Source organism: Acinonyx jubatus, chromosome B4, assembly GCF_027475565.1.
Source record: "Acinonyx jubatus isolate Ajub_Pintada_27869175 chromosome B4, VMU_Ajub_asm_v1.0, whole genome shotgun sequence".
Lineage (NCBI taxonomy): Eukaryota > Metazoa > Chordata > Mammalia > Carnivora > Felidae > Acinonyx > Acinonyx jubatus.
This window is the reverse complement of record NC_069387.1, coordinates 96,861,751-96,886,149: the sequence shown is the minus strand read 5'-3', so window position 1 is coordinate 96,886,149 and position 24,399 is coordinate 96,861,751. Positions and strand designations below refer to the sequence as shown.

The window sequence follows — 24,399 nt, the reverse complement described above, 5'->3', positions numbered from 1 at the left end:
TTATTTTGATTGCCATTATATCATTTGTTATTTAATTGAGCCTGAAGAACCTTGTGGATTTGGCGAATTATGATAAATCACACACAGAAAGGTATAAGCTGGAGATTGACATGTGAGCTATCACTGGTGCATTGATGGCATTTGGAATCATGGAAGTAGAAGAGATTACTAAATTTCAAAAGATTCCGGTATTTAAGCAGATGTGGATAGATTTCTGTGACTCCTGAGAATTACTTAGTTTAGCTCTCACTTCATTCAATTTAAATGTTTTAAAATTGTTAACATAACAAATGCATGTTTTTTATTTACTTTATAATCTAGTAAAGGAGCTGATTGTATTGAACATTGCCTTGGAGACTTTATGATCTTGTATGGAGTCACTGGTAGGCCATATTAATATTTATAGAAAGGTTAGGAGATACTTATTTTCCATGATTAGGATGTAATCCAGTGATGTGAGCAAACATATTTTTAATGAAAAAAATTACACTGAAGTGTAATTGGCATACAATATCCTGTTAGTTTTAGCTGTACATCATAGTGATTTGATATTTTTATACATTATGAAATGATCCCCATAATAAGTCTAGTTGCTCTCTGTCACCATATGATGTTATTACAGTAGTATTGACTATATTCCCAATGCTCTACATTACATCTCCATGACTTAGAAAAATAATTTTTTAAAAAGAATAAAATTTCTGAAAGAGGAAGAGTAAAGTGAGAAGGGTGACATTATTTTACATTTTTGTAGATCTGTTTCATGTCTGACTTAATAGAAAGTGGCTGGATTCTCCTATCTTCTTGGCACATTCATTCTGTTGTAATATACCACATCATGTTGCCCCTGGAAAACTCCTCTATAAACTGGTAAGACAATGAGAATGAAAAAAGCAAAAAGTATTATAATATTATTTCAAACTAATTTTGATTTTATAGACCCAAGAAAAGGGTCTCTGGACTGCTAGTAATTCCAGGCCACATTCTGACAGCTGTTGATATAGTTAAATTGCTTAGGCAAACAACATTAAGGTTCACCTTATAGGATTTCCAATTACATAGCCAATCAATTCCTCCCTATTTTAAATATGACTTTTCTGCTTCTTGTATTGAAAGTACCAGTTAACCCAGGAGCTTTTGTTTTGTGGGATATAGGAAATTTGCCCCTGGGAAGAATCTGCATCTATTTGCAAGAGTATCCAAGATTTCCAGGCAGATCAGGAACTGAGACTCTAGTATTCTTTCTCCAGATAGGCATACCTGCTGAAGTAGACTAGGGTGGATTGGAGGGGTCCTGACCCAGCTTAGTAGTAAGAAAGAACAAATATCCACCAAACAAAAGATCTTGAAGAAAAAGGAATGCACACATAAACCATGGGAGACTGTCAGGACTTGGCTATCTGTGCATATGGTTATGTTTTAGAAAGGATTACTGAGCAAGCAGGTATGGAAAAAGAATGGTAACATTTGAGACTAAAGCTTGGGATTCCCTATGTTGTATAGGGACTAGACCAGCAGAGGTGCTCTAGTAGGCTAGACAGATGTGTTGAAAGTGTATAGAGTGTTGAAAGAAACAGACTTATCAGAGTCAACAAATCTTTGGCAGGTGTTTGTAAGCTAGTCACCTCCCTTTGCCTTCCACTAGCATTCTATTTACCTCCCTCACTTTCAACTTAGTTAAACAGGATTCTTGCATAATTTAATATGGAAAGTGTTGGCCTCAAGAAAGATATCCTAGGACTTAAGAGTAGATAGGGTTTAAAAATGTGACCTCCTAGGTATTCCTAGATCGTGATGGTGTAGGTCATATCATTACAAGACAAACTAAATCATTTAAAAATGAATTTAAGACAATATATAATAAATGTGGAAGCTTTGGAGGGAGTTTTTAATAGTTGGAATTGAAGAATTACAATTCATGTTTCTGCTATGAAGTGACTATAAGCTGTTATTCTTACGACAAAAAAATTGTAAAATTCTTGTCTAATAAAGCAATTATAAAAATTATTTTCATGCAATATATTAATTACAAACACTTTAAATTTCATCATAAGGCTTAGAGAACTAAAATGATCCTGTGTATCCATATTTGATGACTTTTAATTGTAGTTAAACTTTGAACACCATAATTCATTGTGATAATACTAATGTCATGTATAGGCCTCCCTTGCCTGTATCCTAGAAAATTACACTCAGGTGTGAGTGGATAAGCCAAGTAAAAATTTCAGTGAAATTCCTGTTGCATAGGAAAAAAAATGTAGAGAGAATGATGTGTATCTATATTGGATAAAGGTATCAACATGGTGGAATATCTTTATCAGGAGTCACATAAGTCTCAGTGATCAAAAAATATTTGGGTATCTTGACTTGAGAAATCTAAATCTTATATTGTTTTATATCAATTTTATACCTATCTACATAATATATTCATACCTGTAATCCATATATGTATATAGTATACATATATATCTATACATATAAACACATTTGATACATTGATATAAATATAAAACATATATGTGTTATAAACACTCACATGATTATATACAGTTACATGTAGGTTAATCTTCTTCGCCTTCTTCACTAATTTCTGAATTTAGTAATCATATATGTTTTTGTCATCCCCACTGAGGAAAGATCTAATTCAATGTTATAAATCCAATAAAGTTTGTGGAACTGCTTTTAAACAGTAAAACTTGAATGAAGAGAAGTTGATTTTACCAGCCTCAAAAGAGGCTGAAGTAATTGTCAACTCTGCATGGAACCAGCAGACGCAGGGCTGTAGTTGTCCCTATGTGGTTGGCCCTTGAGGATATTCTTACTAATGAAAGAGACCATTTTCTTTCTCTAGAGACCACAGTTCTGTGAACAACACCACATTCTTGTTAATTACGGCAAAGCTAGTATATGAGACTTGGATACATACATAATTAAGAGCATCTGCTAAATTTAAGGTGCTGGGCAAAAGAAGGCAAATGGCAATCTGCCAATGTATAATTTCTGTGGCATAATAAAATCAGCATAATGGTCATTGAGAATGAAGATCCAAGCTTAATCCTCTCTTGGTTATTATTTTCTTTGAATTTTCTTTTAAAATAAAACATATAATACATGATTAAATTTTTTATAAAAATTTTAAACTTTGAAGATGTTTATAGAACCAGTTACAATTCTCCATTAGCAACACATTCACATGATGCCACTCATAACTACTGCTAAGAATGTAATGTTGCTATTTATTTATAAGCATGCATTAGTTGTACATAGAGATAGAAGTTGTATTAGACTCTACATATTGTTGTACCACAGTCATCTTTTTGTTTAATAGGTTTCATTAGATATCATTCCATATTTAGCTGCCTCATTCTTTGTAATGCTATATACCATTGACTTACACTTTTTTTTTTTGACAAATAATGCTTCAGTGAATGTCCTTCCACATATATCCTTGTACTTTTCTATCCACATTTTACCAGAGTAAATTTCTAAAAGTGGAAATTTTGGATCAGGAAGTACTATGAGCTCTGATTCCTCATTGTTGGAAGTCCTTGCTCATGTCTTTATTTAATTATTTAAGAGTGAAAAGAAGAATGTGTATAATTAAGAATGAAGCATTTCTGTTTGGAAAATATATAATGTCCTTAAAATGCAAACTAAAAATAGATATACCTCATGTGGAATTGCAAAAACTGAAATTCCTTAGTATACACACATACACACAAACACACATATTTGAAACTAATGTTACAATTTTTTCCATCTTCATGATTACAGACATTATAGAGCAGGGGCAGGGTACACAAGGCAAATAAAGCAAACTCAACTCCCATTTAAGCAGATGCAGCATTTTGGCAGTTTTATGATAATGCAGGTTGGCTTAATTGACTTGGGTTGAAAGCTGGCAGTAGCAAATCTTTGCAATTTAGGATGTTCCTCCATAGTTACTTAATTCCCAAGGATCTCAATTCCTACACTACACTAAGAGTTCTGAAATCGGCGTTTACTGCAACATTCTTCACGCTTTCACATCTTAACCTGAAATATGACACCTCTTCTTAAAGCAGGCAACTGTCTTCCTTTTGGCTAACTCAGTCCACCAGCAATCTTAACAGTTATATAATAATAAAATCGTACTCCCAAGCATTGATTAAAACTGTTATGGTGGGATCCCTTTTCAGAGCATTAGCTCCATGAGAGAAAATAGATCCTAACCAATTGTTTCCATGAATAATAACCCCAGTACAATGTACCTAATGTTTCTTTGCAGCAAAACTGACAAGGTCAGGCAACCCTGATCATCTGACAACTTTATCAGTATGTACATACAAAGGATATTTAAAGCTGATCCCAGACCAAGTATTGCAACCATAATCCCAAGAAATCATTCAGTTTAAAAATTCTTTTTTTTTTAGTGCTTATTTATTTTTGAGAGAGAGAGTGAGACAGAGCATGAGCGGGGAGGCCAGAGAGAGGGAAGCACGGAATCAGAAGCAAGCTCCAGGCTCTGAACTGTCAGCATGTCAGCACAGAGCCCGACGCGGAGCTCCAACCACTGACTGAGAACATGACCTGAGCCGAAGTCAGACGCCCAACCAACTGAGCCACTCAGGCGCCCTCAAATCAGTTTTAGTACATAAAGTTCCTGCAAGATGCCAGAGCAAGTGAGAAATCGTCTCAAAGCAGAGTGATGGTTCATCATCTTTCACAAGTGAGAGGAAATCAAGGAGGAAAGAAAACTCCTCCTTCCTAAACTCCTCATCCAATTGATGACTATTTTCACAACCTTAATTGATGAACTCCAGTGACCTCAATTTCCTGATTCGAGGAGTCTGTTTTCAAGGTGATTGTCAAGGTCAAGAAGAGCTTTCAGGCTTTTCTTTGCCATGGCCCATGAATGGGAATCTCCTTTAAGGACTGGAATTTTTGGGCCATGGCAAAGTATATATTTTAGGATTTGTCTTAAAAAATCTCCCTGTAATGTTAATTTCCAACTATTAAATTATGTCCTTGACTTTTATTTTCAAATAGAGGTAAGTTTAATTTTTCTTCAAGTTCTTTTCCCCCTTAAAGGTTTATAATATAGGTTGAGGTTACTAATTGTGAATTAATGGGTAAGGTGACTTTTAAAGGAGATTCTGTGTTGGAGCCAGTGGAATTTTTACATACCAAGTTAAACATATTTCAAAAACACTTTCCTTTTCTAATTTCCCAAGAACTGATCACCTACTTCTTGCCATCAGTCAAGCCTGTGTTTGGCTCTAAAGATAGATATTAAGTTCTTCTCTTTGAACAATTTGTGGACTTGTAGAATCAGTAACAAAAGTGTGTGAAAATTGCTACATCAGTGATCCTGGGGTAGGGGAGCACAGAAAAAGGCCACTTAATCAGTCTGGTCCTCATTATGTTTGGCACTTTTGAGGTTCTTATAGAGTTCAGTTTTATTCGTTTTAATACTAACAGGAAAGAGAAAATGATGAAACAAAAATATAGCCTGCTTTCCTCCTCTTTACTCCTCTTTCTGTCGCCTATTACACATACTTAGAGATCTACTTGAATCTTTGCACTGAGGTAGATAGACATACTATCTTCTATGTAGAACCGCACTTTGAGGGCTTTCTCTTCATGGTCACTAATTAGAAAACAAAACAAAACAAAAACAGAGTATTAGACACTCATCAAGCTAATCATGGACACTGGGCTTAAGGAGAAAAACTGGCTACTTATTACATCCACAAGTCAATATTGTAGCAGGGCATCTCCCTTCTAAATGTCCCTGAGATGATACATGAGTTCTGTGAATTCAGTCAACATAACACCTAGAGAGCTTTCTAAAATTTTGATTATTTAGCATGCTTTATCTTATTTGCATTGAATGCCTGTAAGAGTTTGTGGTCTTATCACAGGGGAAAAGGAAGAGAGAAATGACAATGTGATTTTCTTCCTCAACTCCTTGATAAGATTCCATTAACAGAATGAATGGAAGCTACTGAGGGCAATGTTTGGACCTACAGACCAGTTCAATTTGCTCCTGCTATAAATTTGGCTCTTTCTTTCTTTCTTTTTTTCTTTCTTTCTTTCTTTCTTTCTTTCTTTCTTTCTTTCTTTCTTTCTTTCTTCCTTCCTTCCTTCCTTCCTTCCTTCCTTCCTTCCTTCCTTCCTTCCTTTCTTTCTTTCTTTCTTTCTTTCTTTCTTTCTTTCTTTTCAATATGCATATTTTATTATTTCATTTCTGTTAGTTCCTTTTCCTCACATCATTTTTCTTCTCACTAGAATGTGATCTACCTTATTATTTTGTTCATTTATTTATTCTTTCATTAATTCTTTCATCCTTCTATCCAGCCAGCCAGCCATCCTAAATACTAACCACTGTGCCAAAAGCAGGAGCTACAAAAATGGATATGAAATCATTCTGGTCCTTAAGCACTTTCCAGTTTGTGAAGGAGAAAAACAAATAAAACCTCTTCCCTCCCACCATTTCTTTCCTTTTTAATTTCTTAATATTATTCAAACTAACTTCATACTTACCCATTTGGGCTTAACTCAGAGAGTCAGAAAAACAAAACAAAACAAAACAAGATATTTTCTGTATCCAAGTCTCTTAAAATTAAGTTCAAATGAAGTGTACAAATTCCTTGATAATGGATTCCAAGTGTTGCCTCCAGATGATTCTAGGTCTTCAAGGCTTCTGGGGTCACCTTTTCATCTGATACTCAAACTAAGTTCCCAATAAACTGAGCTCTTATTTTTCATTCTATGGGGAGATCTTTCTCTCTTAATAACTCAATAACTCTAATACTCTCACAAGAGCTACATTTCTCCTGATTATCTTTTACTCTTATTTAGTACTCTTCTAAGTTTTTGAACTCACTGTATCTTGCCTCCATGGTTGACTGCTCCCCTCCTTTTGTCTTTGCATGGCCCAATACCTTCATCACTCGAAGCACCATCAACACCAGGTTCTTTTGTACAACCACCTTTTGCTGAAGGCATAGCAGAGCAAGCAGCACCTTAAAGTTTGGTATTCCCCATTGGTGTCCCAAAGTTCTGCTGCTGTACCGCTCAGGGATCTCTCATATGCTTGCTCCTTCCCATTATGGGACTTTCCTCATCCTCAAAGAACTATCCCGTTTCTTTCTCTCTGGATTTCAATTTCCTTCCAACTTCCCCACTTTCAAGTTGTCAGAAGACAACATTCAATTTTCTACCATGTTATTATGAAGAATACTTTAGTTCTCTGTTATGACCTTCCTATTCTAGACCATTTCTAGTGTCTTTAGACTTTATAAATAAAAAATGCCTATCTAGCTTGTTTTTTTAAAGCAAAACAGTCATCTACTTCTGGAATGAATGTCTCTTTCCCATAATGACAGTTTGTATCTTTTTTTATACTCTTTTTTATTTTCCTATTATACTATTATCACACTCTGGCAGAATTACAAAGTCCTTAAAAACTAAAGATATACAGAGCTATAAAAATTACAATGAAGAATAATAAAAATACAAAATCATGTGGTTCTTTAAATAATGCTAATGAAAATATTGATAAATTCAAGTTCCAAGCGACTTGTAAAAACACAGACAACTTTTGGCTTTCAAAGTTTTTGTATCTTAGAGTTGTGTATATTTAGAGGCTGTTCATTGGCTTTGTTTCTTCACCAATATTTGTGTAGAAGCCAGAATTATGTCACAACTCACATGCGAACACACACACACACACACACACACACACAGGTTTAGGAAGATTCTTTTAAGAGTCTACAAATGCTTATAATTTAGAAACTTCTCCAATTCATTTAGTAATGAATTATCAACTTTGTATTATCAAGTTGAAAATACACTGAAACAGTGTTTTTCAAACTTTGATATGCATAGCAATCACTACAAAAGCTTGTTGAATGCAAATTCCCTTTCCCTAAACAAGAGAAGCTGTGTCTGATGTGTCATGTGGAGGGTAAGGAATTCACATTTGTGTAAGCTCCCCAGGTGTATTCTAATGAATGTGACTAAATTTGTTTTCTAAGAATATGGATGGGCAAGTATTAATTAATTAATCAATTCATTTTTTTATTTATTTATATTTTAGTTAGTTGACGTACAGTGCAATATTGGTTTCAGGAGTAGAATTCAGTGATTCATCACCTACATACAACACCCAGTGCTCATCATAACAAGTGCCCTCCTTTTAAAAAATATTTATTTATTCATTTTGAGGGCGGAGAGGAAGAAAGAGTGGGAGAGAGAGAGAATCCCAAGCAGGCTCTGCACTGTCAGTGCTGAGCCCAACATTGGGCTCGATCTCAACGAATCTTGAGATCATGACCTGATCCAAAATCAAGAGTTGGATGCTTAGCCAACTGAGCCACTTAGGTGCCCCAACAAGTGCCCTCCCTAATACCTATCACCCATCTAACCCATCCTCCTCCCACCTCCCTCCATCAACCCTCAGTTTGTTCTCTATCTTTAAGAGTCTCTTGTAGTTTGTTTCCCTCTTTTCTCTTTCCCTCACTTCCCATATGTTCATCTGTTTTGTTTCTTAAATTCCACATATGAGTGAAATCATATGATATTTGTCTTTCTCCAATTGGCTTATTTCTCTTAGCGTAATATATTCTAGCTCCATCCATGTCATTGCAAATGACAAGATTTCATTCTTTTTGATGGCTGAGTAATATTCCATTGTATATATATAGCACATCTTCTTATACATTCATCAGTTGATGGACATTTGGGCTCTCTCCATAGTTTGGCTATTGTTGATAATGCTGCTATAAACACTGGGGTGCATGAACCCCCCAAAATCTGTATTTTTGTATCCTTTGGGTAAATAACCTACTATTGCAATTGTTGGGTCATATGGTAGCTCTAGTTTTACTTCTTTGAGGACCCTTCATACGGTTCTCCAGAATGGCTGCACCAGTCTACATTCCCACAAACTGTGCAAGAGGGTTCCCCTGTCTCCACATCCTTGCCAACACCTGTTGTTTCTTGTGGTGTTAATTTTAACTATTCTGATAGGTGTGAGGTCAGTATCTCATCATGGTTTTGATTTGTATTTCCCTGATGATGAGTGACGTTGACCATCTTTATGTGTGTCTCTTAGCTACCCGGATGTCTTCTTTAGAAAAGTGTCTGTCTATTCATGTCTTCTGTGGGTGGATAATTAAAATGGGTAATTTAACAAGATGATTCATGTTACTTAAACTCCAACCACCAAGTGTAGTACCTTATGACTCTGCTGACCTTTTTCTGACAACATAATTAACTCATTTAATGAACATAAGCCTCAGGTTCTGGTAGTACTTATTGAGGTAATAATTATATATTTTTAAAGTATAAATAATAATGATTTATAGTATTTGCATAGGACTTTAAGTTAAAAACCACTTTAACCTATATATCTTGTGTTTTTACTTCATCCCAAACAATGGGGCTGTTACAATAATTTAAGACAAGTGAATTCTAAAGCTTTCCCAATAAGCCAGCAAGTCCAAAGGAGGACCATAAGCAATCAAACTGCTTTAAAGTCTCCTTACAGCCTCATTTTAAAACCTAGGTAATATTTCTAGTTTATTTAAAGCTCTTTAGGAAAAGAGGTTAACCTTTAAAATGTCAGAGCCTCTGTGCTAGCTTGGGCTTTAATCATCGTAATTTGTGCAAAAGAGGCAGACTTGGAAAACCTTCTGCTCCTGCAGTGTTACAGTAAAGACATCACTTGAGAAAGCCAGATTGAAAAAGTCCAGACGTTTTGTTAAAATTTCCTACTGTGTTATATATGGGTCTCCTGTTTCCATCAAGTTAGCCTTCATTTATCCCTCAAATTCCAGTCTATTGATATTTTGTCAGAGGTGTCTATGACCCCTCAGTCTAAATAAAGCCCCATTTTTGAGCCTTTCTATCCTTCATTGCATTTATCACAATTGTAATTATATAATTTTTGCATGGTTCATTATTTAATGTCTGTGTCCCTAATGGATTGTGAATTCCTCAAATGCAGGGATTGTGTTTGTTATCTACTGTTAAATTGAAGCCCTAACCCTGTGGCCTGGCACAGAGAGGCACCTAATTCATACTTGAATGAATGAATGAAGAGTAAGAAAATGTTCCCTCATAAAAGGTCCCAGTGTTTTGTATTTACAAGCATCAAAGTACCCTAGAAAACTGTCTTTGTTGTTTGGGATATGGCTGGGAAGTGAGGACAGATTTTGAAACAGCAGTGTTGGGAAGTCCCATTCAATTCACCTGAATGTAGGTGGAGAGAGTTTGGCAAAGTTAACTGAAAAAATGCTGACTGAGGAATACTAGACGCATAAAATAAAATTACAGTTTGCTTTAATTGTCTTATATTGTCTACCTGCCTTGTAGATAGAATGTGTGCACTAAAACTTTTGACATTTCATCTGAAATGCTGGAGACTGGATGTGGATGGGGGAGCATGTGGCGGGGGGGGGGGGGCTTGGTGGGGGCATCAACATATACCCACCAGCAGGGCTCTGATGACAAAAAATTTCAGGGGGAATCAGAAACAAATCTATAGATAAAATTGTGATTACATTAAGAAGTAATGCATGCATCAAGGATGATTGATTCTTCCTCTAGAAGATACTATCTTCTAAAGCATCTAGAGGGTCTTAGTGATACTGTTACAACAAGTAGTTATTAAAAAATGAACTCTATATTTATTTGGACAAAGGGAAAGCTGAGTGAAAACATGTTAGTGTCTTGCATTATGTCTGGGAAAAGATATTAGTGAAACCATAATGTCAAAACCAAGGGAGATTGGAAGATATGCATGGGGGAGTAAGGCAAAACCATGAAAATGGCATGCTTTGTAATTCTATGTGAACAGTGTACCAACTGTTACCCTGCATAGATACAATTTCAGAATTTGAGGTGGTTCTTTAAGGCAGATAGTTACCATCCTAAGATGTTTTCTTTTAGTCCTTTTGTATCTCTCTTACACTGAAACTCAACCAGGAAAAAAAGGAGGTAGTTTCAATCTCTTCTTGAAACTTAGATCTTTTCAATGGTATGGGTGAAGAACAGGTATTAGGGGACAGTTTTGGGATTTGGATATACCCTAATATTTGCAAGTAAGGGCTACCCTCCGCTTGACTGATGACCTCTTGTTCTTACATAATTAATTAATTTGGATATTCAAGGGGCAATCCCTTGGTGCTCATTACACACGCTAAGTCTAAGGGCATTATCAGAGAGCACTAGAACTCTACAGTCTTCTTTGAAAGCCTCTGGTACTGACTGTCACAGTACCATTCACTCAGACAACTGGGTGTTAAGTTTTCAGAGCTTGAATATTAAGAAGTATGTGATCCCAAGATAAGTAAATGGTTTAACATATTTGTATTCAACATGCGAGCGTTTGGTAGTTAACAGAACAATTGGGAGCAAAACTTATCAGGTTAGGGTGTTTCGTCTATCCTTTTATCTTACATCTTGCAAAAGTAGCTTAAACTCTGTGCTAATATTGTAGAACTGTAAAATATGGTAATAGTAGTGTTATGAGTATGGATATGAGTTAATTACATAATTTGTTTTTATGAATGTCTGGCAGTAATAGGAACTATATAAGGAGAGATTTTATTATTATTATTCTGTATTAGCGGGTGTGTGTATTCACATGGGGACTGATGAAATGAACTAAAAAGTTGAATTAAAAAAAAAAAAAACCCTGCAATTTTATAGCATGCTACTCTAATAACACTTGGAGTTCTTTTTCAGGTGAGAAAGAAAATTGTCTTTTAATTTGTTCCTTAACTCTGTTTCTCTCTCTTCAGTCTTGTTGACTATTCCTCTTCCCTAGATTTGTTCTTTTGGACAAGTCTCCACCTTAAACTGATACAATTTAACTTTAACATAGCTCAAAAAGTTTTTTTTTGTTTTTTTTTCATGTCCATACCTATGACAACTTGGAGCATTTTATTTATAGCTAAAAACCTACAGTTAAATTTGGGTAGCTTCCAAATTTCCATCAGTAAGAACTGTACCTTATATTTATAGATGTAAAACTTGATCTAATACATGAAGGTTTCTAGGATCAGAACCAATATCTGGAGCCACTGTCTACATTTTTTTCTTTAATCTGTTGCCCTTTAACGTTGTTTTGGATTGATTTTTATGCTTTCTTAACAGGTATATTTTCTTATACAAAAGAGTCAAGAAATTATTTTCCAACATAAGCAAAAGTTTTTGCCTATATAACAAAAAACAGAACTTGAAACAAATTACATGTGCAACTCTAATTAATGATACCTACACATCTCTTCTTTCACTTAAATAACATCCCAAGCAAAACCTCCAAAATCTCCAAATATGCTTTTGCTCTTTTTCCATCTGCGGGGATCGATGCTCTTAGATTTGGATCAAAGTATATTATAGTTCAGATCACTCTTTGTTTCTTTTTTTATTTCTTTCCCTCCCCCCGCCCCCTACAGTTTATTGCTTTTGCTTCTTTATTCTTCATCCTGGTTTCGATCACAACCTTTTGCCTGGAGACACATGAAGCTTTCAATATTGTTAAAAACAAGACAGAACCAGTCATCAATGGCACAAGCGTTGTTCTGCAATATGAAATCGAAACGGATCCTGCCTTGACGTATGTAGAAGGAGTGTGTGTGGTGTGGTTTACTTTTGAATTTTTAGTCCGTATCATTTTTTCCCCTAATAAACTTGAATTCATCAAAAATCTCTTGAATATCATTGACTTTGTGGCCATCCTACCCTTCTACTTAGAGGTGGGACTCAGTGGGCTGTCATCCAAAGCTGCTAAAGATGTACTTGGCTTCCTCAGGGTGGTAAGATTTGTGAGGATCCTGAGAATCTTCAAGCTCACCCGCCATTTTGTAGGTCTGAGGGTGCTTGGACACACTCTTCGAGCTAGCACTAATGAATTTTTGCTGCTGATAATCTTCCTGGCTCTAGGAGTTTTGATATTTGCTACTATGATCTACTATGCCGAGAGAGTAGGAGCTCAACCTAACGACCCTTCAGCTAGTGAGCACACGCAGTTTAAAAACATTCCAATTGGCTTCTGGTGGGCTGTAGTGACCATGACTACCTTGGGCTATGGGGATATGTACCCCCAAACATGGTCAGGGATGCTGGTGGGAGCCCTGTGTGCTCTGGCTGGAGTGCTGACAATAGCCATGCCAGTGCCTGTCATTGTCAACAACTTTGGGATGTACTACTCCTTGGCAATGGCGAAGCAGAAACTTCCAAGGAAAAGAAAGAAGCACATCCCTCCTGCCCCTCAGGCAAGCTCACCTACTTTTTGCAAGACAGAATTAAATATGGCCTGTAATAGCACACAGGGTGACACGTGTCTGGGCAAAGACAATCGGCTTCTGGAACATAACAGATCAGGTAAGGCACAATTTCAAATGCATGCCATTAAATACTTTATAGACCAGTATGTCCCTTAGGTAGAAGGCAACCATTTTCATTCTCTGTAAACTTTCATGAGTTTTCAGTTCTACCCCTTCGCAAAACATGTGTTTGTATCAGGCTTGTAGATAGCTAGACTGTAGCCTGTAGCTTTTCTCAGTAGATTCCAAGTAGAAGCCTGCGTAGCTGGTCTATAGAGTTTTCCTGCTTTAGTGGGAATGCCCTCTGCTGATGGTGCCAATATTTTCTTTTGCCTGTTTGTTGCTCTTGTGCCAATGTTTCTTTGTTCCCCTGCACGATGTGATGGTATGATATTGGCCATTTTCCATCTTTCATTCTCAAAATGTTGCTTTCCATATCATTTGGCTTGGCGTGTTTGTCTCAGTTTTATCTCTGCCACATGGGGCCATGCATCTCAACCTAATTTACAAGAAGCAGTTACTTAAAAAGAATGGATGCTTATATTTGAAAAGCCTGAACACCAAAAAGGTGATATGGAAGATAGCCCTTTTGATAATACAAGTTGTTGCTAGTAATATTCTGGAGGGTTGATTAAATTTTCATGATTGTTAACTTAGGTAGGATCTTCAGTATAATCCCTTTAGATTGGGTAAAATGCTATGTGATATAATAGACTCACCATTATTCTGGAGATAGATGATCTGCTTTGTCTAATCAATGGCAAAGTTGAATTTCCCTGTGGATTTCCTTTTTTCTACACTATGCATTGGGTGCTCTGTTCCCTCCCAAAATGAATTTTGGGTGATATATTGCTGAATCCCTTCTCCTCTCCATTGCCATAAATAATCTAGAGAACATCAACTGATAATTGATGTTCATTTTGCCAAAGTTATAGGCAGTAGTGTCCTCTCTATTGTGTATGGGTACAGATGAAATATTTTGTAGATTAAACAATTTAATTAGCTTTGAGCCCACTATGAAAATTTAAGATATGTGCATTCCCTGTAACTTAGATATATTTAATATTTTTCTTGTAAAAAAAGATTTATGATAATCCTATGTGAATACTTTTGCATAATTCAGAAATGACACCAATTACACAGAGCAAGCAAGCAAACAAACAAAAAAGGCAAGTAACATTTCCATAGGTCCCTTCATTAGTTTCCAGAAGTTTTTGTGAAGTAAGTGGGGAAAAAAATGTGGCTGGAACTAAAATGCTTTCTTAAATATATTATTCATAAAGATCTTTTTGTTCATTTAGTACATTGTTCTGCAGATTCTGTCAATATATCTAAAAACTATTAGGCCAAGAATATCTTTATGAATAGTGGAGTTTAGTTGATGTTGGTCTCATCAGACTGTTCTCAGTATACCTGTGCAGATTCCTTATGAAGGGCATGGAAAAAGAGGACAAACTATCAACCTGGGTAAATATTGTTATAACAAGCTAGCATCTAGGCCAATAGGATGTAAATGTCTTTGGCAAGCATATAGAAGTAAACAGTTGTTTCAAGGGCATTTGGATAAGTTAATCTTATTCCTTCGTTATGCTCAAAAAATATTTTTCATTTCAAAAAGGAGAACCTGGACATAAAGTGAGATTTTGGATTTATTTTATTAATATTTTGGGGGAAATTACTTTCATCAAATATTAAAAGCCTGTGTCTTAAAGAACTCCAAAGACAAATATGTACCTCGGAGTTTTTCCTTAAGTAGGCTCCACTTTTAAAGATTCCTATTCACAGTAACTAGAAAGCATGTCAAAAATCTTAAGATATTAATGTGTGTGCTAGTTCATTATCACACTTGTTTTGAATTCATATTAGTTCTGTGAAAGTCAGTTTTCTACTAAATGGGATCCAAAATGGAATTGAAATTTCCCAAGAACATTTCTCTCCTTTTCAATACATTTCCATTTTGCTCCATGTAGATTTTTGTAATGAGTGATAAAAATCCTTTTTCTTATCATGATGTGATTACTGTGTTTTGTATATGGAGTGACTGTACTATGGACATTCAGTGTAAACTCTTTGTACTGTCTCATTTCCTCATCCATCACTGTCTGTCAATGGGCATGGTGCTGTGACCAGTGTTATCAGGTGACGACAGTACAGGAAGTGAGCCGCCATTATCACCCCCAGAAAGGCTCCCCATCAGACGCTCTAGTACCAGAGACAAAAACAGAAGAGGGGAAACATGTTTCCTACTGACAACAGGTGATTACACGTGTGCTTCTGATGGAGGGATCAGGAAAGGTAGGCATGCATTTAATCAGATCCTAACAGGTGACTTAGAAATTAAGTGCTACTAATATATGGAGTGATATAAATGCTCTTTCATCATTTTCTAGGAAAAACTGCACACAGTGTTGTTTCACATTTCTCATCATCTCTTTACTCATTATAAACATTTAAAGTACATATCATAACAGTACACTTGACTGTCATATCTGAAAGGTATTTCATCTTTCTTTCTTTTTCTTTCTTTCTTTTCTTTCTTTTCTTTCTTTCTTTCTTTCTTTCTTTCTTTCTTTCTTTCTTTCTTTCTTTCTTTCTTCATTCATTTCTGTCTTCATTCATTCATTTCGGTCTTCATTCATTCATTCATTCATTCATTCTTGTTTTTGGTTTTCCATTTGTCTATGGGAAGAATTGTAATGGGGTATTTAAAAATTAAGTTGCTCATCTAATTATCTTAATATAATATACTCAGCAGTCTTTAAAAGTTATCTTTTAAACTACAAGTAATAAAACTCAGTAATTGGCTCTATGCATATATTTGATAAGTAATTGATAGAACAATAAGGCTTTTTTCAAAGAAAAGCTTTAAACATTCTCTAATTAAATCTCTTATCCAGTATTTGGGTAGTCTTTGCCATGATTTATCTGAATGTCACAAGGTTAAAAAGATATAACATCCCTGGCCATATAAAACAGTATATCCAATCACTTAAAAGGCTACTTGTGTACTTATATAATGTGATACAGAATTTCTCTTCAAGGCAATACTAATAATTTTATTTCTATTTTCAACCCACATTGAACTGTGACTTGTACACAGAAGATACTCAATAACACTTGTTGAATGAGTATATTTTGTTGGTTAGGCATCTTGGTCAAGGAATATAACAGTATTGAAGCACCACTCCACCATGTGCTTCCAATTTTCTAGATTATGCCACTGTCTCTGACCATTCCCTAGGTGCTGTTTTTTGTTTTTGTTTTGAGGAAACTTTATGGATCTCAGGACAATTGGGCCCTTTTACCCGCTCCTTAAGAAATAATTTTGTGACATTACCTACCCTGGTCCAAGGGCTGATATGCTCTTTGATTACTCCTACTTTGATAATTCTGTTTGCTTTATTGCCATGGTTCTCTTTCTCTGTTTATTGACAGAATAGAGAAAGAACTATAATTATTTCTTATGCAATGTACTGAATTTGAATGAAAACCAATCCAAAACTTTCATATTAGTGCAACTGTGTTTTAAAAATACTTCACTTTTTGCTATTCATTGCAGTTTCTCCCAATTGAATACTTTAACATTTTAAGCCTTCAATATTAATTTTGTGATGTCTTCTTTGAAATGTCTCATTACCCATATTGTTCTTCTCTTTCATTGCTTCTGAACACTTTTTATTGTCCTGTCTGTCTCCATGCTTTTGATCTCAAAAGAGAAGTCAGACTCTTCTTTTATTTCTTTAGTATGTAATATTTCAAATACTTCTTCATTTCAGCTACTTCCATTCCTCTGTATCTATTCTTTATACCAAAATATATTTCAATTATTTGAATATGTTTATTTGGTTGTTTGCTAATTTACATTTAAATATTAAGTGCTAGAACAATTTTTTAAATATTTTATGATAGTTAATATCCTATCATTGTACTTAAGCAAAATATGTATACATACATTAACTGATGATAATAACATATAACTAATAATTTATTGTATAGAACATTATATTTTAAGTACATTACATATCTTAACCCACTATATATGTGTATATATATGTATGTATATATGTATATATATGTATATATGTATTTATATGTAATGTGTGGCTATATTTTTATACATTTTTGAACATCACATAATAAAGTATCACATCCAATGCTTATACTAAGGTTACATGGTTAAGAACTTAGCTAAATTTTTTTCCTTCCACTGTCAGACAATATTTGAATTTTAAACTATCAAAGGAGATCACATATGAAAAAATACTTTGCAAATTATAAAACATTATGCAAATATAGAATTTTTCTGTAAAATGGCAAAGTTTCATGAGCAAAGCAATTAATAAGATATTTAGTTTGTATGGAAAAATTATACATAAAATTCTATTTCACAAATACAAAATTCTCTTTATCAATGAGCACATCTTTGAAAATTCATCTATGGGCTTTTATTCTTTGTCATTTCTCATCATAATCAACTTCTTTTTTCATTCTTGCTTGTTTTTTTTTACACTACTGTGTTTTTCCTCCCAGTCCTTGTAACATTTTGGCTAACTTCACTTATTTTTTTTAGTGTGTTGTCTTGTCATGTTTATCAGGAATCTATTCTTCTCTTGTTTCCTTTTATGTAGATTATAGATTTCTGCTATTACTCTTATTCAGGCATTTATTTCCTAAATGATCCCTTTTTTATCTTTCAAGTTGGTCTTTCAACTGATTTGATTTTAGTGTGCTGAAAATTCTCCCCTGTACAGATGAAAAGAAATTACCAGATTCCCACTGAATTCTTTTTCTACCAACAAGTATGAATATAGTTGGACATACATTAAGGAAATTTATGGATTCCCTGTAAGAATGAACTCCCAATACTTAGAACCTGTGTTTTTATTTATTCAGTAGTTTTTAGGAAATCATATTACATACACAAAAACATACCCATTGATAGTACATTGCTAGGCAGTTTCAATATTTCCCCATACAAGCACATGCTTTTGACAACCATATAATTGGGGCCCCTGGGTGGCTCAGTCGGTTAAGCGTCCGACTTCGGCTCAGGTCATGATCTTGCAGTCCCTGAGTTCGAGCCCCGCGTCAAGCTCTGTGCTGACAGCTCAGAGCCTGGAGCCTGTTTCAGATTCTGTGTCTCCCTCTCTCTCTGACCCTCCCCTGTTCATGCTCTGTCTCTCTCTGTCTCAAAAGTAAATAAATGTTAAAAAAATAAAAAACTAAAAAAAAAGGACCATATAATAGGCACACCTTGTATTTAGATGCCAATTCCAAGTAGGTTCATTGTTTATTCTCATGAATTATATTTTTAACCATTCCACTCAATAAAAAGTTTGCTTAAGCAAAACGTTATCAAATTTTGTATCAGAAATGAACCTGCAGAATAAAATATATATATATTCAATGAATAACGTATAATTTTACTAAATACTTGTTATTAAATTAGAAGGGAAGTCTTTTCAAATTAACACTGAAATTATAGTTATTAAAGTAAAAGGACTTATAAACAGAATAGATAATATTTATGTTAAAAACTGTAATTCAGAATAATAATTGAACATTAAGAATGGGAACCAAGATTTACATATAACTAGGGTGATTAACATAAAACGATCAAGTAAATTTTTACCTTTTTGGAGGTCCTATAGGGAGATTACATGGTCAACTAGGATAAATTATTCTTCATATAATTCCCAAAGTTATACTTCCAATGTCTTTACAGAAGAGCAGTAATGACTAGCTCTTCAGGAGCATGGAGGTCCCTGTGTAAGGATAAATTATCTGCAATTCTTTTTTAATTATTTAAGACATCCTCTTATTAAGTATTCCATCATCCTCTGGAATAGAATGAAATACATGTTGCCTCCCATGTTTTATATCTCTAAATGCTAACAAAGCTTATTGGCATATAATCCTCTCATTAGCAGAAAGGATGTCCTAGAGAATTTTACAATAGGTTATGGATGGCATAAATTTCCATCTACAAAATCTCAAGGAAGACCGCTGAAAGTTTCTGTGTGTGTATATGGGGAAGGACGTTTCTGTCCAGTCCAGCTTCTCCCACAGTAGAGCAGTTATTACAGTCTGTGTCCATTCTTGTACTGGCTGCTTGAAAATCAAATAATCACTAACTCACTGAAAATGTTTCTTCTTTTCTAGTGAAAGGAGGAGAGATAGTATTAGCTTCTTCCCCAGAAGTTCCATGAAAATTAAAAAAAGTACCTGAGAGGAACACAGGGAAACACAAAAGGCCCATTTTCTTTCTCATATACTAATCATGCACACCGAGGGCTAATCAGAGCCCAAGGAATATGTCCTGAGGCTAAGGAATCCATGAAGTTTAGTGAAGTTGTATCCACTTGCTCAGCTTTGGCTGAGGGAATTTCATTTTCCTGTTCGACAACACTTTTTTTCAGTGGACTTGTCAGAACATTTATTTCCTGACTAGTTTTTCTTATGACTGAATCCTACATTTGGTTCTTGACTACTTTTTCAATCAATAGTTGTCCTGCTTTTAAGACAGTTCACTTCTAACTTTACATGGTGCTAACCACCCCATTGAACTGCCTCTACTCTTTTTCTAATAAATAATGCTACAATATATGAATCTTCCCAAAGGTGACTTTGATGGGAATGTTGCTTGAGTGACTAAGGAAAACCACTGGGTTAAAGCTTGTGAGGAGGATCTTTTATTCCGTAAGTCCATGATAATCATGTACAGTTGATTAGAACGCAAGATAATAGAAAAAGTGAATTATGATCAAATGGTTCTCAGTTCTTGGCAGTGGAGAGCTAACTGAAAACATCACATCATAAAGTTCAGACTGTAATTCACTGAAATTATGACTCAATTTATATTTCATTTCCTTCCTTTTTTCTTTACATTTTTTTATCCAAAGATATAGAAATGGGCATTCTACATCACCTAGATAATGGCATCAAACGCCATTATTTAAGAATCATCCTTTTAACACTATAAAGCTGAAAAATTGAATATGCTGGAAAAAGAGTTGTCCACTTAAAGTTGATCATGCTTATTAGCTTAGTAAACAATACAAAATGAAAAGAAAAAATAGCCCATTTGGTTTTTTTTTTTAGAAACAGATTCTGAAATTTAAAAATATTAGCCAAGTTTATATCTTACTTAAGTTGCTTTGCCTAACTCTTAAAAGATCTGTATTTTTTATATACCAAAATTAACATCAATACAAATTACAGTGAGAAAGAATGAATTTTGAAGTATTACAACTATAAGTTTTGATTGATTTAATTTCTTGGGAATGACAGCTATAGTGAGCTTTATTTTTTTAAGGTATAAATGGTCTCAATATTGAATTCTTTGTAAAAAAATTTTTTTTCCCTTGAACTCAAAATAGCACTTTTGATTATCCTGCATGGTATTATTTGTCTGTGTCTATTTTCTGGTTGAATTCAACTGATGTCTGTGCATTTTTTCATAAAAGGATATGAAAAATCCCGAAGCTTAAACAACATAGCGGGCTTGGCAGGCAATGCTCTGAGGCTGTCTCCAGTAACATCACCCTACAACTCTCCTTGTCCTCTGAGGCGCCCTCGATCTCCCATCCCATCTATTTTGTAAACCAAACTGCATCAGTCGGCTAAATTGTATGAATTCGAGTACTGTTTACCCCAAAATGGAAATAAGTAAATGTAGAGTTACTCCAGGCTCCATTAAATACAGTTTCAATCCTGCATGATACTACTCTTTGAAGTCAGAAATGCCACTTGGGTAGCTCACAAATCTTCTCCTGGCTTTAAAGATTATCTAAAGTAGTGCTACTTCTCCATATTAATTACCCTGCTCTCCTTTCGCAATAAAATGACAGGTAGTGTCAGATATTGGCCAGTATGCTAATATGTAAACATATCTTCAGGGAGATATAATTAAAACAGTGTGCTTCCAAACACCGGTCACTTCATTGGACCTTCATTTCTTGTGACTCTAAACCATTTTGAAGATGTTTGGGATCCTATCTTGATTGCACACAACATGACTTTGGTCAGCTCATTTGCATGGACCATCTTGTCTCTATCACCTGAAAGCAATGTCGCAGAGTTCGGGGACCGTGGATGGCTCAGGATATGTGTACCTGCTGATATGAAAGCACTGGTTGACTGTTCTGCATGTTGAATTGTGGGGCAGGGAGGGCGAGTTTCTCCTTGACATTTTTTTTCCTTATTCTTTGAAAGAAATATTTGTTTTAAACAGTTTAATTTCTTGGTTGATTTACTTTTCTTCAAAAATGCTGTATTGGAGTTCTGAATGTCTCTGGTTGTTTGCACACAGATAACTGCAAAGAGGTTGTCATTACTGGTTACACGCGAGCTGAGGCCAGAGCTCTTACTTAATGACTTGGGGAAGGCACAAAACATGAGAGAAAGGTAACTGCCAGCCAGGCTTGCATTGTTTAGCCAGGAATTGCTGCTTGGTATTAGAGTCATATATATATATTTTTCCAATCCCAGGATTTGTCATCATTTTCAGAGGCAAAGTGCCAAATATCACCCAAAGCTCTCGTGTCTTTTTTTATCCCCTTCCTTTATTTTTATTTATTGATTTTTGTGCAAACATCAAAGATGATTGTTTTCACTGGACGCTTTCTTGACCAGCCTTAAATTTCTGACTCGCGGGATTAATCAGATTTTCAGGCAGTGTTGAATCAGGTGCTTTGTCCTGTATGGCGTTTTGTCTGTCTGTCTTAGCTCCCTGTCTTCAATGTATATGCCATCTGTCTTCATGAAGCACAGAAATGCCTTGATAAGATGTTCATGATTTTAGTACCGGGTCCTCTCCCCGCCCCCCGCCTTCTCTGCTATTTGGAACAGCCTCTCTGCTTTGTGTGTAAATGGATGATGCCCTGTAGACTACCTACGTTAATCAGTACTGTGAACCTTTTTGATAAGCAGGATTTAAGCAGCAGTATCACCATTACATTTGGTTGCTGGCTGCAGTGTCAGTGTCTACTACCTAGCAACCAGCATTCATCACTACACTCCAGCAAAACCCCTAGGGAGTTTTATTCAGCCCAAGTGGAAGAAATTCTGTTTACAGCGTCCCAATGAATGCAATAGCAATAGTGTGTCCGGTGTATTGGGCATGTGAGGGAGGAAAAATGCCATACTATAAATAGAGGGATAAACATTATTATTTCTAAGGCATTCAGGATCCTTGAGACTGTTGATTAATCCTTAATTCTCATGTTTATTTTTTGTGAGGAAGACAAATGTCATTTTTATTATTGATCACATAACGTCTATTATTCTCTAAGTCCTAAAGCATGAACTGCATGTATGAGATTTTGTACAGCAATGTATTTACCCAGACGTACACATCTGATATTTAGAGATTCTGTGATCCTTTTAATAACACCACCCTTAGAAAGTTATAATTCCATATAGCTTTATGGTAAAGGAATTAATATACTGTCTGGTGCTGCTGTTATTGACTGCAGTGTTGTACAGAATTTATCATGGATTTTTGACTGCTGAAAAAGGGACAATGGAATTTAGCCATGCCAAGGACTGTACTGGAAACAGACTTCTGCTGCTGAATGTGCCCTGATGTGACCAGGTCGCACTCGGAAGAAGTCCCTGCGTCTTCATGAGGCATCTAAAGCTTAGAAAAGAACTGTGGCTGGAACTCATTTGGTGCTCCCCATATGAGTGGTCTGCTTGTGGACCTGCCGGGATCCATGAGACAATTGTAAATACCAACACGTGTGCATGGGTCAACAGCTTCAGCCATCTCACACCCAAGGAAGCCAAATTCATGATCAATATCTCTGAAGCTTCAAGTAAGGCCCATACCTCTGTGAATTGCCCCTCTTGGGCCTGCAGTAGATTGTGCTGTGAATCATACAAGGCAGTGATAATGGCGTAGTATAGATGTGTCTTAATTTCCCTTATTTCTTCTTTGTTGTTTGAATCCATGAACATCGATGGTATCATTTTTTTATAAACCATTTATGTTATCTGCTTGTCTTTTTGTGAAATTTTCAGTGCCTATTTATCAAAACTAACCTGTGTTTAGTCACATATTTGTTTAGTTCTGGAGAATCATTATGACTTTTAAAAAAAACTCACCAATGTTATTCATGGTTTAAGTGTTTTGTCATTGTTACCTCAATTATAAATATTACAGAAAATAAAATTCTGGCAACGAGAGTATTTTTTTATTAAATGATCAAGGAGTAATGTCAGTATATAGTAGAGTATTAATCAAATTATATCCTAAAATGTATATTTTGCATAAAAGAGATATTCTTCAATCATTTACTTTTTGTGAGTTTTGTGGCAACCGAAGCTTGTACTTGTTTAAAATTGTTGTAGTTGAAACTGTGTAAGAATTCTTCATCTTGCTTAATCAATATTTCCAGAATCGATTAGTTCCCCTGGGATTCTGAATATAACATATAACCTAATTATGAACCCCTGTATTGTGGACCTTTTGTGAACATTTCAAGGTGCATGCACAACCTTGGTGATAACTGATGGATATGTAACTAACTGAAATGAAGAATAAAAGGCAAATAAGCTGGGGATAAACTTGAATCCTATCTGATTAAATTATTCATATTCTTTTCTTGGCTCCTCTCTTTGTTTTGGAATTTTCAATAGGCTTTACTATTTTTATGCTTCATGGTACCACAGCAGACGCTCACCCATAATACAAGGAATTTGGGATGCAGGGATTTATGAACATACAGAGCTCTCACTTTCATTCAAGTCTTGGGCATGTAGCCTGTGTTTTCCTCTTCTAAATGCTTTGCCTGCCTAAGTTTCTTATAATTCTGAGATGGAATTATTATTAATTGTGATACTACCTAATATTTATATGGCATTTTATGACTAGTACTGAATTTTCATTTATATGTTCTGACTTAATCATCACAGCGATTCTGGAGGTAAATATATTTTGTTTTCATTTTGATGATGGTAAAGTTAAGGATCAGAGAGGCAGAACAGTTTATTTACTTTTATTTTTGCTGCATATGATCTTCTCTGCCATAGTTTCTCATGGTTTTAATATTTACTGAGCCTCTTGTAAATGCCTTAT

At 35.2% G+C, this 24,399-nt stretch overlaps 1 protein-coding gene across 14 annotated transcripts in view; it reads left to right on the top strand.

Moving 5' to 3' along the window:
* KCNC2 (potassium voltage-gated channel subfamily C member 2) overlaps nucleotides 1-23,921 on the top strand; it is a 196,528-nt gene extending 172,607 nt beyond the window's left edge. For 3 of the 14 annotated variants that reach the window (XM_027071227.2, XM_027071226.2, XM_027071228.2), the window contains exons 3-5: nucleotides 12,450-13,377; nucleotides 15,450-15,614; nucleotides 20,786-23,921. In XM_027071227.2, the coding sequence (XP_026927028.1) occupies nucleotides 12,450-13,377; nucleotides 15,450-15,614; nucleotides 20,786-20,922 (1,230 nt within the window). In that variant the 3' untranslated portion in view covers nucleotides 20,923-23,921. Of the gene's footprint in view, nucleotides 1-12,449; nucleotides 13,378-13,783; nucleotides 13,888-15,449; nucleotides 15,615-20,785 lie in introns of all 14 variants that reach the window. The other 11 variants (XR_008300350.1, XM_027071233.2, XM_027071235.2 and 8 more) reach the window with 11 other exon arrangements.
* The last annotated feature ends 478 nt before the right edge of the window (nucleotides 23,922-24,399 follow it).